General features: G+C 52.3%; 1 protein-coding gene across 2 annotated transcripts in view; it reads left to right on the top strand.

Annotated features, from left to right (window-relative positions):
• Positions 1–969: 969 nt before the first annotated feature.
• Positions 970–12,451, top strand: part of PTGIS (prostaglandin I2 synthase) — a 79,317-nt gene continuing 67,835 nt past the window's right edge. The window contains exon 1 of one of the 2 annotated variants that reach the window (XM_078057294.1): positions 970–1,035. Coding sequence is in view for 1 of the 2 variants with exons in the window: in XM_078057293.1 (XP_077913419.1) it covers positions 10,614–10,618 (5 nt within the window). In the remaining variant the exon portion in view is untranslated. Of the gene's footprint in view, positions 1,036–10,598; positions 10,619–12,451 lie in introns of those variants that run through there. The other variant, XM_078057293.1, reaches the window with a different exon arrangement.

Here is a 12,451-nt window from a genome sequence, read left to right as displayed (position 1 = left end):
TTCAGTCCCATTCCCGGACTTCTTCCTCCTTCCTTCCATGCCCTAAACCCCCGGAGGGGAAAACTTATGTCTCAGTCATGTTCTTTACCCCACGGCACACAGTAGATGCTCATTAAATACTGGTGTTGTGGGACGTGGATGGAACTGGAGGGTATTATGCTGAGCGAAATAAGTCAAAAAGAGAAAGACATGTATCATATGACCTCACTGATATGAGGAATTCTTTTTTTTTTTTAAAGATTTTATTTATTTATTTGACAGAGAGAGACACAGCGAGAGAGGGAACACAAGCAGGGGGAATGGGAGAGGAAGAAGCAGGCTCCCCGCCGAGCAGAGAGCCCGATGCGGGGCTCGATCCCAGGACCCTGGGATCATGACCTGAGCCGAAGGCAGACGCTTAACGACTGAGCCACCCAGGCGCCCCAATATGAGGAATTCTTAATCTCAGGAAACAAACTGAGGGTTGCTGGAGTGGAGGGTGGGGTGGGAGGGATGGGGTGACTGGGTGATAGACACTGGGGAGGGTATGTGCTCTGGTAAGCGATGTGAATTGTGCAAGACTGTTGAATCTCAGATCTGTACCTCTGAAACAAATAATGCAATATATGTTAAGAAAAAAAAGAAGAAGAAGATAGCAGGAGGGGAAGAATGAAGGGGGGGAAATGAGAGGGGGAGACGAACCATGAGAGATGATGGACTCTGAAAAACAAACTGAGGGTTCTAGAGGGGAGGGGGGTGGGAGGATGGGTTAGCCTGGTGATGGGTATTGAGGAGGGCACGTTCTGCATGGAGCACTGGGTGTTATGCACAAACAATGAATCATGGAACACTACATCAAAAACCAATGATGTAATGTATGGTGATTAACATAACAATAAAAAATTAAAAAAAATACTGGTGTTGTGGGAGGGAAGGACATAAATGTTTGAGGCGAGCCTTCTGTTTGCCACGCACTGTGAGGCAGGCTCTCCTAGTTTACGGGTGAAGAAACCGAGGCTCCCACAGGACAGAGGCAGGACCTGTCCCTCCAAGCTGGTGAGTGCCCTCCTTCGGGCCAGCTCCGGGCTTGAGGGTCAGAGACCCATGGGAGCGGAAGGAAGGGCTGTCATTCTGCAGAGTAGCCAGCAGGGGGCGAGCGGCGACCAGGGACGACTGTGGCTCCCCGGACCAGCACTGACCCCGGAGTGAGGGCCTCCTTAACCTTTGCACCCTGGGCACTTCACTTGCCTCTCGCTAGCCCAGGCCCTGGTCTCGAGGCTCTGTCCTAGCCGGAGGTGCCTTTCTCCTGCTCTGCGTCGAGAGCTTATGCTCTTCAAGGGGCTGTGGTTAGGGCTTCCTGCATAGATTAACCCATTTAGTCTTCAGGACAACCAGAATGAGGCGGGTACTGTTATTGCCCCCATTATTCAGAGGGGCCAACTGAGGCTGGGCTGGTGAGGTCACTAGCCAGAGGCAATGCTCTTCCACATTGCGTGTCGGGTGTTTGGAGGCAGATCTCCGGCCTCTGGTTGGATATGTGTCATGATTGTATTAGACATTTGCATGGTCCCCTCTGAGGAGGGGCTGAGTGGGTCCGCATGCCGACGAAAGGGAGGGAGGCAGACAGTTGTATCCACGAGGGTGGAGTGCAGCAGAGCTTAATCATTTGTTTAAAACATTCGTGGATGCTCCATGTCAGGGAATCAGGAAATGTCAGAGAGGGGGGAGCCTCCGGGGATGCTTCAGGGGGAGGGGAGGGAGCCCACTGGATTTTTCAGGGAGGAACAGTTTCCCATGCGGAAGTGGTAGGACATTCCAGGCTAAGGGGACAGTGCATACAAAAGCCCTGGGGTGATTCGAGGAAGCCCAATAATCGAGTCTGTAAAAATGGCATAAAAAGATGGGAGGAAGGCAAGATGAGGCAGAAGGATCATGGGGCTCAGTTCTCTGAGACTGAGGGGCAGGGGCAGATCCCTGGGGTCAGACCCAGGATGCACAGGGAGCCGGGGGGTCCGGGGAAATGGCCCTCTCCCTCCTGCGGGAACCTCAAAGGGTTAGCAGCATCCCCCTTTTTACAGATGGGGAAGCTGAGGCTCGGAGAGGTGGGAGCAGCTTGCCCAGATGACCAGGATTTAAGCCCAGGCCCTCAGGCTCTGGAGTCTGCCCTCTTAACCACGGCACGGGAGCCTCCCAATCTCTAGTCGGCTCTGAGTTTTGGGCTAACTGTGCTCCGCCTTCCCTAATGTAGATTTTAAACGGACTCCCCATCTACCCTTTTTTTTTTTTTTTTAGCTGAATCTGTTTCTGCACAAAGGAAACTATGTATCATAGCAGAAATGGAAAACCTATGTCTTTATCATCAATCAAAGATAATGGTGGAAATAAATACAGTAAGAGCTGAACAATGTCATTACATGCTTGCCAGATCCTCTTGCGGGCCCGGCCCAGAAGCAGAGCCCTGTTGGGGCTTGAAACGGACACGAGAGAGAGCTAGCCAGGTGGTGAGGGACATGTCAGGAGCAAGGGAGCTTTTCCCCTTGAGATGCTCAGAGCAGCTGCGAGAGAATCCCTGTAGGGAAAACTGCCTCTCCGTGACCTGATGCCCTGTATTACCTGGAACAATCCAGAGTCCTCAAGTCTCCCAGCAACTGGAGCAGGCCACTCCACCCCAGGCCAGATGCTTCTCAGCTCCTTCTGGTGCTTGAAGACCCTGCATCCACAGACCCCGCGTGTCCATGCCTAGGTTCGGGTCGGAGGGGGGGATCCTGGCAACAGAGCCCTGACCGTCCCTCTCACCTTCTGCTTCTCCCTGGCAGAGCCCCCTGGGGCAGGGTATTCAGCTGGTGCTCAGCCAGGCCTCTCCAGAGCCTGAGCTGCAGAGACTCAGCGTCCGGCCACCAGCTCCCACAGGGATGGGCCTGCCAAGGTGGGGTGGGCAGGACTGCGCTGCGGGCTCTTGAGACTGGATGCCTCCCCTGGCCGAACTGCGGTCAGGCCACGTGGGCACCCCAAATAGTCTTGGCTCCTGTGTTTGGGGGCTGCCCGCCCAAGCAAGGCGCTCCCCACGCATCCTCATCACTTGCAAATACCTGGCTCAGGCCAGGTGCTCCCCAGCATCCTCATCTCTTGCAAATACCTGGCTCAGGCCTCTGGATGCAGCTGCCATTTTGCAGGAAAGGCCAAAGCTAGAGCACATGGAACCCCCCTCCGCCGCCCCCCTGCAACCCCGGGGCGGGGTGGGGTGGGGGGAGTCTGCAGGTCAGAGGGCACAGGATCTGCCGCAGACAGACTGCAAGGAAGAGAAACAGATGGAGCAGGAAACAGAAAGGGAAAGAGACAAAAGAAATGGAATTTTTAAAAAAATGGGCAAGACAAAGTATCCTCTCTAGGGACACCCGTGGAGGTGATAAGACGAGAAAGAAACAGAAGTGATGACCCTGGAAATCAGGGTAGTGGGTATGCTGGTTGGGGGGGGGAGCTGGGGGACGGGGCTCTTGCTGGGGCTGCTGGAGAGGGGCTGCCTGAGTTTGGCACCTGGAGGTGGTCACAAGAAAGTGTGTGTGGTTTTTGGTTTTTTGTGTTTTGTTTTTTTTTTAAAGATTTTATTTATTTATTTGAGAGAGAGAGAGAATGAGAGAGAGAGAGCATGAAAGGGGGGAGGGTCAGAGGGAGAAGCAAACTCCCTGCTGAGCAGGGAGCCCGATGCGGAACTCGATCCTGGGACTCCAGGATCATGACCTGAGCTGAAGGCAGTTGCTTAACCAACTGAGCCACCCAGGTGCCCTGTTTTTTGTTTTTGTTTTTTTTACCAGAGTTATTAGGGTATCTCTTTGTGCCACGTGGTTTTCTGTACCTGGGTTTTATTTTAAAAAAGAAAAAAGATTTAAAAAAAAACACCAGAAATATCATCCATGCAGATGGAGAAGGCGAGGCTCCGCTGAGTAAAGAGGCTTTCCTATGGGTGAGCACAGAGCTACGATTTGAACCTGCCTATAACCCCCGTGGCTTGTTTATTCATTCAACAAATACTTGCAGAGCCTGGGAGTCTTGGCCCCCCGGGGCGGGGGGGGCTGCAGCAGCATGAGAGAGACTCATTCCTGCCCTCAGGGAGCCCAGGGGCTGGGCTTTGGGACAGGACAGAGAACTGGGAAACCCTCCTGCCAGGACACTGAGGGATTCTGGGTAAAACGTGGCAAGTAGCCTTGTAAATGGATGACACAGACTTTAAGGGAAGTCTGCAGGTGTTCAAGCAAAGAAGAGCAGAAAATTGCAGCCCGAGCTAATGCCATGGAAGGGATCCTAGGAACTTTTGAAGAGACTTTTAATTCTGAAATAAGTAAAAGTTGCAAGAATAGGATGATGAATTTTGCTGCATTTGTTCAATCATTCCTTCTCTCTCTCCTTCTGGAGGTATCACTTTCCCCCTGAATCATTTGGGAATACGCTGCAGATGTGATACTCCTTTACTCCTAAATATGTTAGTGTGCATTTCCTAAGACTCATGACATTCTCTTGTGCAACCACATAGCTATCAAATTCTGCATCTTTAACACAGATACGATCTAAAGTCTGTAAATGTTTTGCCAATTGTCCCAGTAAAGTCATTCATAGCAATTTTTTTTCTCAGTCCAGGATCTAATGTGACCATCATGTCTCTCCAGTCTCTCTGAATCTGAGAGGTTCCATTCTTGATCTTGATATTCTTTGAGGAGTGCAGGTCAGTTTGTAGAATGTCCCTCCAGATCACGTACTTTTGTTAGGAGCCACAGAAGGGATGTGGTAACCTTCTGGGTACAACTTACCAGGAGGCACAGGATACTGATTATTATTAACCATTATTGACGATTATTACTATCATTTATTGGTGATGTTCACGGTGATCTCTTGGCTAAGCTGAGCAAAAGTTTTCCTGTAATTTACTATTTCCCTTTGTAATTAATCATTACTTGGGGGCTTTATTTTCATAGCCCCTGCTGGGAGTGGAGACTGAGCTTTAGGAATTAGAACCAAGAATCCTGAATAGGGAACCTTGAAGAGCCTCAGTCTCAGTGAAAGGGGAATTGGGGGGGAAAAAAAATCCCACTCTTATGTAAGAAATTGAGCTCTAGATTGGAAAAAGTGTCCCTTGACGCTGTATGGCCTCAGGTCTGCTTTCATTTGCTTTGAATTTTAATTTATAACTAGGCAAGGAAAAGGGGATCCAGGTTGATGGGTGGCGCCCAGCCCTTGGTCCAGGGATGGGCAGGTGACCCAGGCTTGGCCAATCAGAACTCAGTATCCTGTAGCCATAGCAATTGGCGACACATGGAAAATGACCCAAGCCAAGCCAATGAGCTTCTTTCCTGGGACTTTTTTGGAGGACTAGGAAGAGCCTGCGTTAGTTTACGAGAGCTGCTGGCCTCACACCTGGGTCAAGAGACAGCACAGGGCAGCTGGGGGACGCTGGGCTATGTTCCGCACTGGTGAGTGCCCAGTGAATAGAGGTGGAGGTACGATAGCCACCCCCCACCTCCTCCCTACCCCATCCCCCGCCCAGCACAGCACAGCTCCTCAGGGAGCCTGGGGGAGGGGTGCCAGCAACAGCAGGTGTGGGTTTTCCCAGCACAACCTTGGAAGCCCGCTCCTTCCTTCCTGATGCTTCCGTCAGTGAGAAGGGTACAGAAAGAGCCCAGGGCCAAGTGACGGAGGGCAGAGGGCTCAGAGGGGACCGGGGGGGTGTAAGTGATGGAGGGGAGAGGGCTGAGGCGGGGGGGGCCCGTAAACGGCCTGACACCCACTGCAGGGACACAGAAACCTCTCCTGATTTTGTCCTGACCTCCATCCCCTGCCTGAATTGAAGACTTTGTCTCAGGAGCCCCTTCTGCTGGGAGAGAAAGTCAAATGTGGATCTGCCCCTGCTGTGGTGACTAAGCCTGAGACCCTGTGCGGGGCCCAGGGAGGCAGAGAGAGAGTGCAGACGGATATGGGACTCATGCTCTGGAAGGACCCCAGGGAACAGACCCCATGGGGGCCATGGGGGATCCATGCATCTGAGAGGTTCGGAATCAAAGGGGAGGAAGAGATTAAATTCTGGCTGGGGAAGCCAGTGGGGCTTCAAGGGGGAGGCAGCAAGTGAGGAACACTTGGTCACCGAACAGTATTTTGTCAGGGGAAAGGAGGAGTGGGGGGGGCACAGCCTGAGCAGAGGCCCAGAGGTGGGAAGAATATGGGGGATTCAGGGCGCAGCGGGCTGGGCCAGTGGAGAGTTGGGTCAGGGGAGTGGAGATGGAAGGCCAGCAGGTTTGGATCAGGAATTCCAAGACCTGCTCAGGACTTTGGACATTTCTAGAAGGCCATGGGGTGCCACAGCAGACCTAGGGCCTGTGAGAAGCCTTGCGTGAGAACTATAGGGGCCGTCGCTGTCAGGGCCAGGTGGGCTCAGGGTCTCACCCGAGAGTGAGGGTTTCCTGACATTATGTGCCCTGAACCTTGCCTCACCTGAATCCCTGGACCTGCCAGACACCAGGCCAAGGGACGATGCGCTGTGAACTTCAGAACCATCTCTCTGGTTGCTGGGTTGAGAAGGGACTGTGTGGGGGTGGGGTGGGGGGGTGAGCGCAGAAGCAGGGCAGCCGAGGCTGGGGCTGCGGTGGCCAGGAGAGGGAGAGGGAGTGAGGAAGTTTGGATTTGGGGCTCTGGGGTGACGGGACCTCCCTTTTACTCGGCGGTGTGCCCTGAGTGGTATCCACGTCACCTAAATGTGTGACCTTAGGCAAGTTGCTTTACCTCTCTGTGCCATCGTGTTCTCATCTGTGAAATGGGGATGGCAGCACCTATCTAGGGAGTGGTTGTGGGGGTTAAAGCACTTGGCTTCTAGTTAGCACTACAAAGTGTGGGCCACTGTTATTATTACAGTTATTGGTGATGTTGCTGTCAGCACCGTCTCCCTCCAGGCTTCACGGCAGACAGTCTGGAGCAAGTGAGTACGTTACCCATTAATCTTGCTCTGACCTTGAGGGTCCCAGGCTCTAATATCCAGGACTCTTGTACCCCTTTCTGGAGCCCCCAGAGCCCCCATCACGGAGTTTCTGATCCGGACTCCAGTCTCCTCTGTCTGGGCGCCTGTCCAGGTCCCCTGCACTCAGCCCCGTCCTGACCAGGACAGAAACACACGCCCAGAGGGGACTTGGACACTGTGGCGCCCCTTCCCTTCTGCCTCCACCTTCCTGTCCCTGACGCTTGTCTCCCGAAACCAGCCCCTTCTTTGTCCAGGCCACCGTCCCGGCTCACCGTTTCTGCTCACCTTCCCTACAACAACCTTCCTGCTCCTTCTGACTTAACCAGAGAAAGGTTTTATGCTCAATTTTAGGTCATGCAGCCTGTCCTTCAAGTTCAAACAGCACAGACGCCGCATGCCAGCATTTCAGATCACTTATGAAACCTGGAAAGCTGTTGATAGAAGTGGTCTCAGGGGAGGGGTGAGAGACAATTGGTTTCCTGTTATTTGCATTTCATGAAATTTGGGGGAGAAATGAGTTCGCTTTTCTATTTTTTAAAATTCTGCTCAAAACCTTGGCAAGACATGTAAGTGGTAAAAAAAATTCAGATGGCACAAAAAGGTATGCAGTGAGGACGGAGTCTTCCCCCCGCCCTGGCCCCTGGCTCTGCGGGTCCCCTTTCCCACAGCAACCCTGTGCTCGGTGTCCTGTGGGCTCTCGCAGAGAAGGTGTGTGAATGCCAATACACGTGACCACAGATGCTCTTTAGTTACACAAACAGAAGCAGGGCACACTCAGTGTCTCACATCTTGCTTGCTCTCACTTGACATGTTTTGCTGATCTTCATTTAGCACGTGTGTGCTGCCGTCGTCCCTTTTCACAGCTGCGTAGTATTCCACCATGGGGCTGGCCCGAGTTCCACTTAGTCATTCCCTTGCTGTGGAACCATTAGGTTATTTCCGGCTTTTTTCTGTTTCCACACAATGGGAGAGTCATTTTCTTTCTCCTTAATGCCATCACACATGCGTGTGAGTAGATCTGTGCGAAAAATCTCTGCAATCAGATCTTATGACAGATTTGTGCGTTTTACCTTTAGATCCATAAGATCAAATTGCACTTTGGAGAGGTTGTACCAATTTATTGTCCCACCAACAATGTGTGAGGGTGCCTGTTTCCCTAGAAGCTTGGCGGCACTGTGTGTTATGAACTTCTGGATTTTTTTGTTACTCTGTAGGTGAAAGCAGGTATCTCTGTCTAAACTTCGGTTTTTATTTTTATTTTTTAAAGATTTCGTTATTTGACAGAGAGAGAGAGCACAAGCGGGGGGAGTGGGAGAGGGAGAAGCAGACTCCCTGCTGAGCAGGGAACCCAACACGGGGCTCTATCCCAGGACCCTGGGATCATGCATGACCTGAGCCGAAGGTAGACATTCAACTGACTGAGCCACCCAGGTGCCCCATAAACTTCGGTTTTTAAATTGAGAGTGAAACAGAGCACCTTTTGGTTGTTGAGTCAAACCTGCCATCATTGGTCTGTGCTCCACTGTTTTTTAATTTAATTTAATTTAATTTTTCTCTTCATCCTTGATGCCCAGGCCTATGACGTATGTCCCTAGGTGTATATGTGTTTTTGTAAAACAAGTAGTAGTATTTTTTTAAAAATTTATTTGAGAGAGAGAGAGAGAGCACAAGCAGGAGGAGGGGCAGAGGGAGAGAGAGAATCTCAAGTAGACTCCACGCTGAGCACAGAGCCCAACTTGGGGCTCGATGTCACGACCCTAAGATCATGACCCGAGCCGAAACTAAGAGTTGGACCCTTAACCGATTGAGCCAGCCAGGGGCCCCACAAGTAGTAGTATTTAATGCATGAGAGTTTTTAATTTACGGGTTCTCCTTCTGTTTCTTTTCTTTTCTTTTTTTTTTTTTTAAAGATTTTATTTATTTATTTATTTGAGAGAGAGAGAGAGAGAAACAGCATGAGAGGGGATAGGGTCAGAGGGAGAAGCAGGCTCACCGCCGAGCTGGGAGCCCGATGAGGGACTTGATCCCAGGACCCTGGGATCATGACCTGAGCTGAAGGCAGTCGCTTAACCAACTGAGCCACCCAGGAGCCCCTCTCCTTCTGTTTCTTACTTCTTTCCCTCAACATTCTGTTTCCACAATGTCTGCATGTTGCTGTATGTGGCTGAGCATCTCTCACCATGCTGGAAAGCCATTTATTTCTGCTGCCTTTCCAGCAGGCCATTTGTTCACGTCCTTTGGGGCAGAACATTTTTCAGTCATGAGCAAACCTGGGCCTGAGCCTGTCTCCTCTGAAGTTGGAAAGACATGCAGGACTGGGAGGGAGAGCGCCCCAGCTGCTACATGACTAATGCTGGGTCCTGCGGCCCCCACCCCACCCGACCTGCTGCCATGGCCCCCACTTGGGCAGGCTGGGCCCTGGCAGCTGCCTACATGTGTGGCCTGGTACGGCCTTGGCAGGAGAGTGCTTGAGGGTTGTGGGGGCCCGTGGAGGGTGGGCTCAAGGCCAGGACTCTCCCCTCTCTGAGCTGTCCAGACCTCAGGCCTTCTCCCTGGGGCTCTTGCACAGAGCCCATGGCCTGTGGGAGGACAAGAAGCCCAGTTCCTTCCTGGAATGGGCAGAGCTAAGCGATAAGGGAGTGAAACCACCCACGTCCACCCTCTCTTTATGGGCATGGCCTGATGGCGTGGGCACACTCCGCCTGGTGTAGCGAGGCCAGGGGCTAAGTCATAGCTCCCCAGCCTTTGGCATGTTGGGTCTTTCTGAGTCAAGGTCTCCATGTGCGTCAGATAGGGGTGATTTGGGGTGTCCGAATCACCTTGTGCCTCCCTTTCTTTTGGCCACCACAGTATAATCCATCCACCCATCCAGCCAAATATTTATTTTTTTTTTAATTTTTTTTTTAAGATTTTATTTATTCATTTGAGACACAGAGATAGAGAGAGAGAGAGAGAAAGCATGAGCAGGGAGAGAGGCAGAGGGAGAGGGAGAAGCAGGCTCCCCGCTGAGCCAGGAGCCCGATGTGGGGCTCGATCCCAGGACCCTGGGATCATGACCTGAGCTGAAGGCAGATGCTTAACCATCTGAGCCACCCAGGTGCCCCCCATCCAGCCAAATATTTATTGAGCACCCACTCAGCACCAGGCACTGGGCTTAGTAGTAGACCTGATGGACAATAATCTGTGCATTCCTGGAGCTGATTGTGTGTGTGGGTGTGTGTGTGATAGGCAGAATAATGGGAACCCCCACCCCACAATATCCACATCCTAATCCCTAGGACCTTCGAATACGCTAGGTTACATGGCAAGGGGGAATCAAAGAGGCTAATCAACGGACCTTGAGCTGGAGAGATGATCCTGGACTATCCAGTGGGCCCAGTGGAATCACAACGGTCCTTCCAAGTGCAAGAGGGAGGCAGCCAGGGAGGGTGAGAGCCAGAGGGACGAAGCACAAGAGAGACCAGACTCACCACTGCTGGTCTTGAGGATGGAGGATGGGGCCAAGGAAGGCAGGTGGCCTGGAGCAGCTGACAAGGAAAAGAAACAGATTCTGTCTTTGAATCTCCAGAAGAAACTCAGCCCTGCCCCTGGAGTTTCACCTAATGAGACCCAGCTTGAGCCTCTGATCTCCACAACTATGAGGTAAGCTTGCATTGCTGTAAAAGCTACCAAGTTGTGGGGATTTGTTACAGCACAACAAGAAACTAATATACAAATAAACAAGTGTAACATATAATAGGTGAGGTGGTGAGAAGTGCTATGGGGAAAATAAAGCCAGATGGGGGATGGGGATATTGGCTTGGTTTATGATCTTAAGCAGGGTGAACAGGCTGGAAAGGCCTCACTGAGAAGGTCGCATTTAACAGAGGCTTGAAGGAGGTGAAGACATGTGCCATATGGATAATGGCGGAAAGTGTACCAGACGAACAGAACAGCAAGTGCAAAGGCCCTGAGGTGGGGGCGTATCTGGACAGCCACTGTGACTGGGGCAGAGGTGGGGGAGATGGAGAGAGGGAGGTCAGGAAGGTTGTGGGGGTCAAATGAGCTCGGGTGAGAGGGGCCTGGCATCAGGAGCCCCTCAACAAGATCTGTAAAGGTGGTGCTGGGCCGGGGGTCCCAGTCTCAGAAGCAGAGCATGCTTCTCCAAGCCGGAATTGAACCAAGATCCATCCCTTTCCCAGCTCTGCGCAGGAAGGAATGTGCCCGCCCCCCCCCACCCCACCTCTTGCTTCTTAGGCCAGCTTGTTGCTTAGCATTATTCTCTGGATCTCAGTGCCTGATACAGTCTGGTCTAGGTGGGGTGGGCAGAGATATTGGAACCTCCCTCTCGTCCCGGAACTGCCAGGCCTCGGTGCAGAACGCTGCGCTGCCTTCCTTGGGATTGTGGCCAAGCAGGCCGGCCTGTGCCCTGAGCTCGGGCAGCTGGGCTGAGGCCTGGGGAGAAAGATGGCTATTTTCCCTCCAGTTCCTGTACTCCGAGCCCTGGGGCGGGTGGCTCCCCCTCCCTGGGCCTCAATCTCCACATCTGTGCCACAGTGGTTGGATTATTGAGAGTCTCAAACCCACAGCCTGCAGTTACATCCTGCTCACAGATGTGCTTAAATGTTTTACATTAGTTGCCACCACTTAAAAGTTGGGAAACTTCTCGTAAAGCTGTATTTGTAAGGTTGCTCTTGAGAAATCGGGAGGTCTGGCAGCTGGTGATTGGAGCTGAGTAGTGGTGACCACAGTCCCCACCCAGCCCACTCGGACATTTCTGACTCTTATCCTGCAATGTCGGGGTGATTGAGTTCCCAGCCCTGGACTCCCATGGCCCCTCCGGCTCTGAGTTCATTCATTCATCCAAAAGCTAGTCCGTGGGGCACCTGGGTGCCTCAGTCGGTTAAGCGTCTGCCTTCGGCTCAGGTCATGATTCCGGGGTCCTGGGATCGAGTCCCACATCGGGCTCCCTGCTCGGCGGGGATCCTGTTTCTCCCTCTCCCTCTGTCTCTTCCTCTGGCTTGTGCTTTCTCTCTCTCAAATAAATAAATAAAATCTTAAAAAAACACAAAAAAACCAAAAACTAGTCCGCAAGTGTTAACAGGTGTAGGACCTAAGAGCCAAGCCTTATAATGCCCATTTACAGATGGGGGAGGAGGCTTCAGCCAGGGGACCTGGTTCACCAGGGTCACAGAGCCACAGTGGACTGACCAATTGACAATTGGCCAAAATTCATTGAATATTGACCATAGGCCCAACACCTCCACGGTGTGCCTGACCCTGAGGCACAGCAGGGGACAGGATGGACACGGAGCCCGTCCCCTGGAGCTGCTGGTCAGGTGGGGAGATAAACAGGGACACAGACAATCCCCACGCAGAGAAGCCAGTGTTGGGATGGGGGAAGAAAACCCAGGGGCTGTGGGAACCGGTGGTGTGGTGGGGGGGACCTGCATCTGGAGAGGGATTGAAGGTGGGCTTCCTGGGGGAGGAAGAGGA

The sequence above is a fragment of the Halichoerus grypus genome, chromosome 10, assembly GCF_964656455.1.
Source record: "Halichoerus grypus chromosome 10, mHalGry1.hap1.1, whole genome shotgun sequence".
In the NCBI taxonomy this organism is placed as follows: domain Eukaryota; kingdom Metazoa; phylum Chordata; class Mammalia; order Carnivora; family Phocidae; genus Halichoerus; species Halichoerus grypus.
The sequence above is the reverse complement of the archived record's forward strand: the minus strand, read 5'-3'. Positions and strand labels throughout refer to the sequence as shown.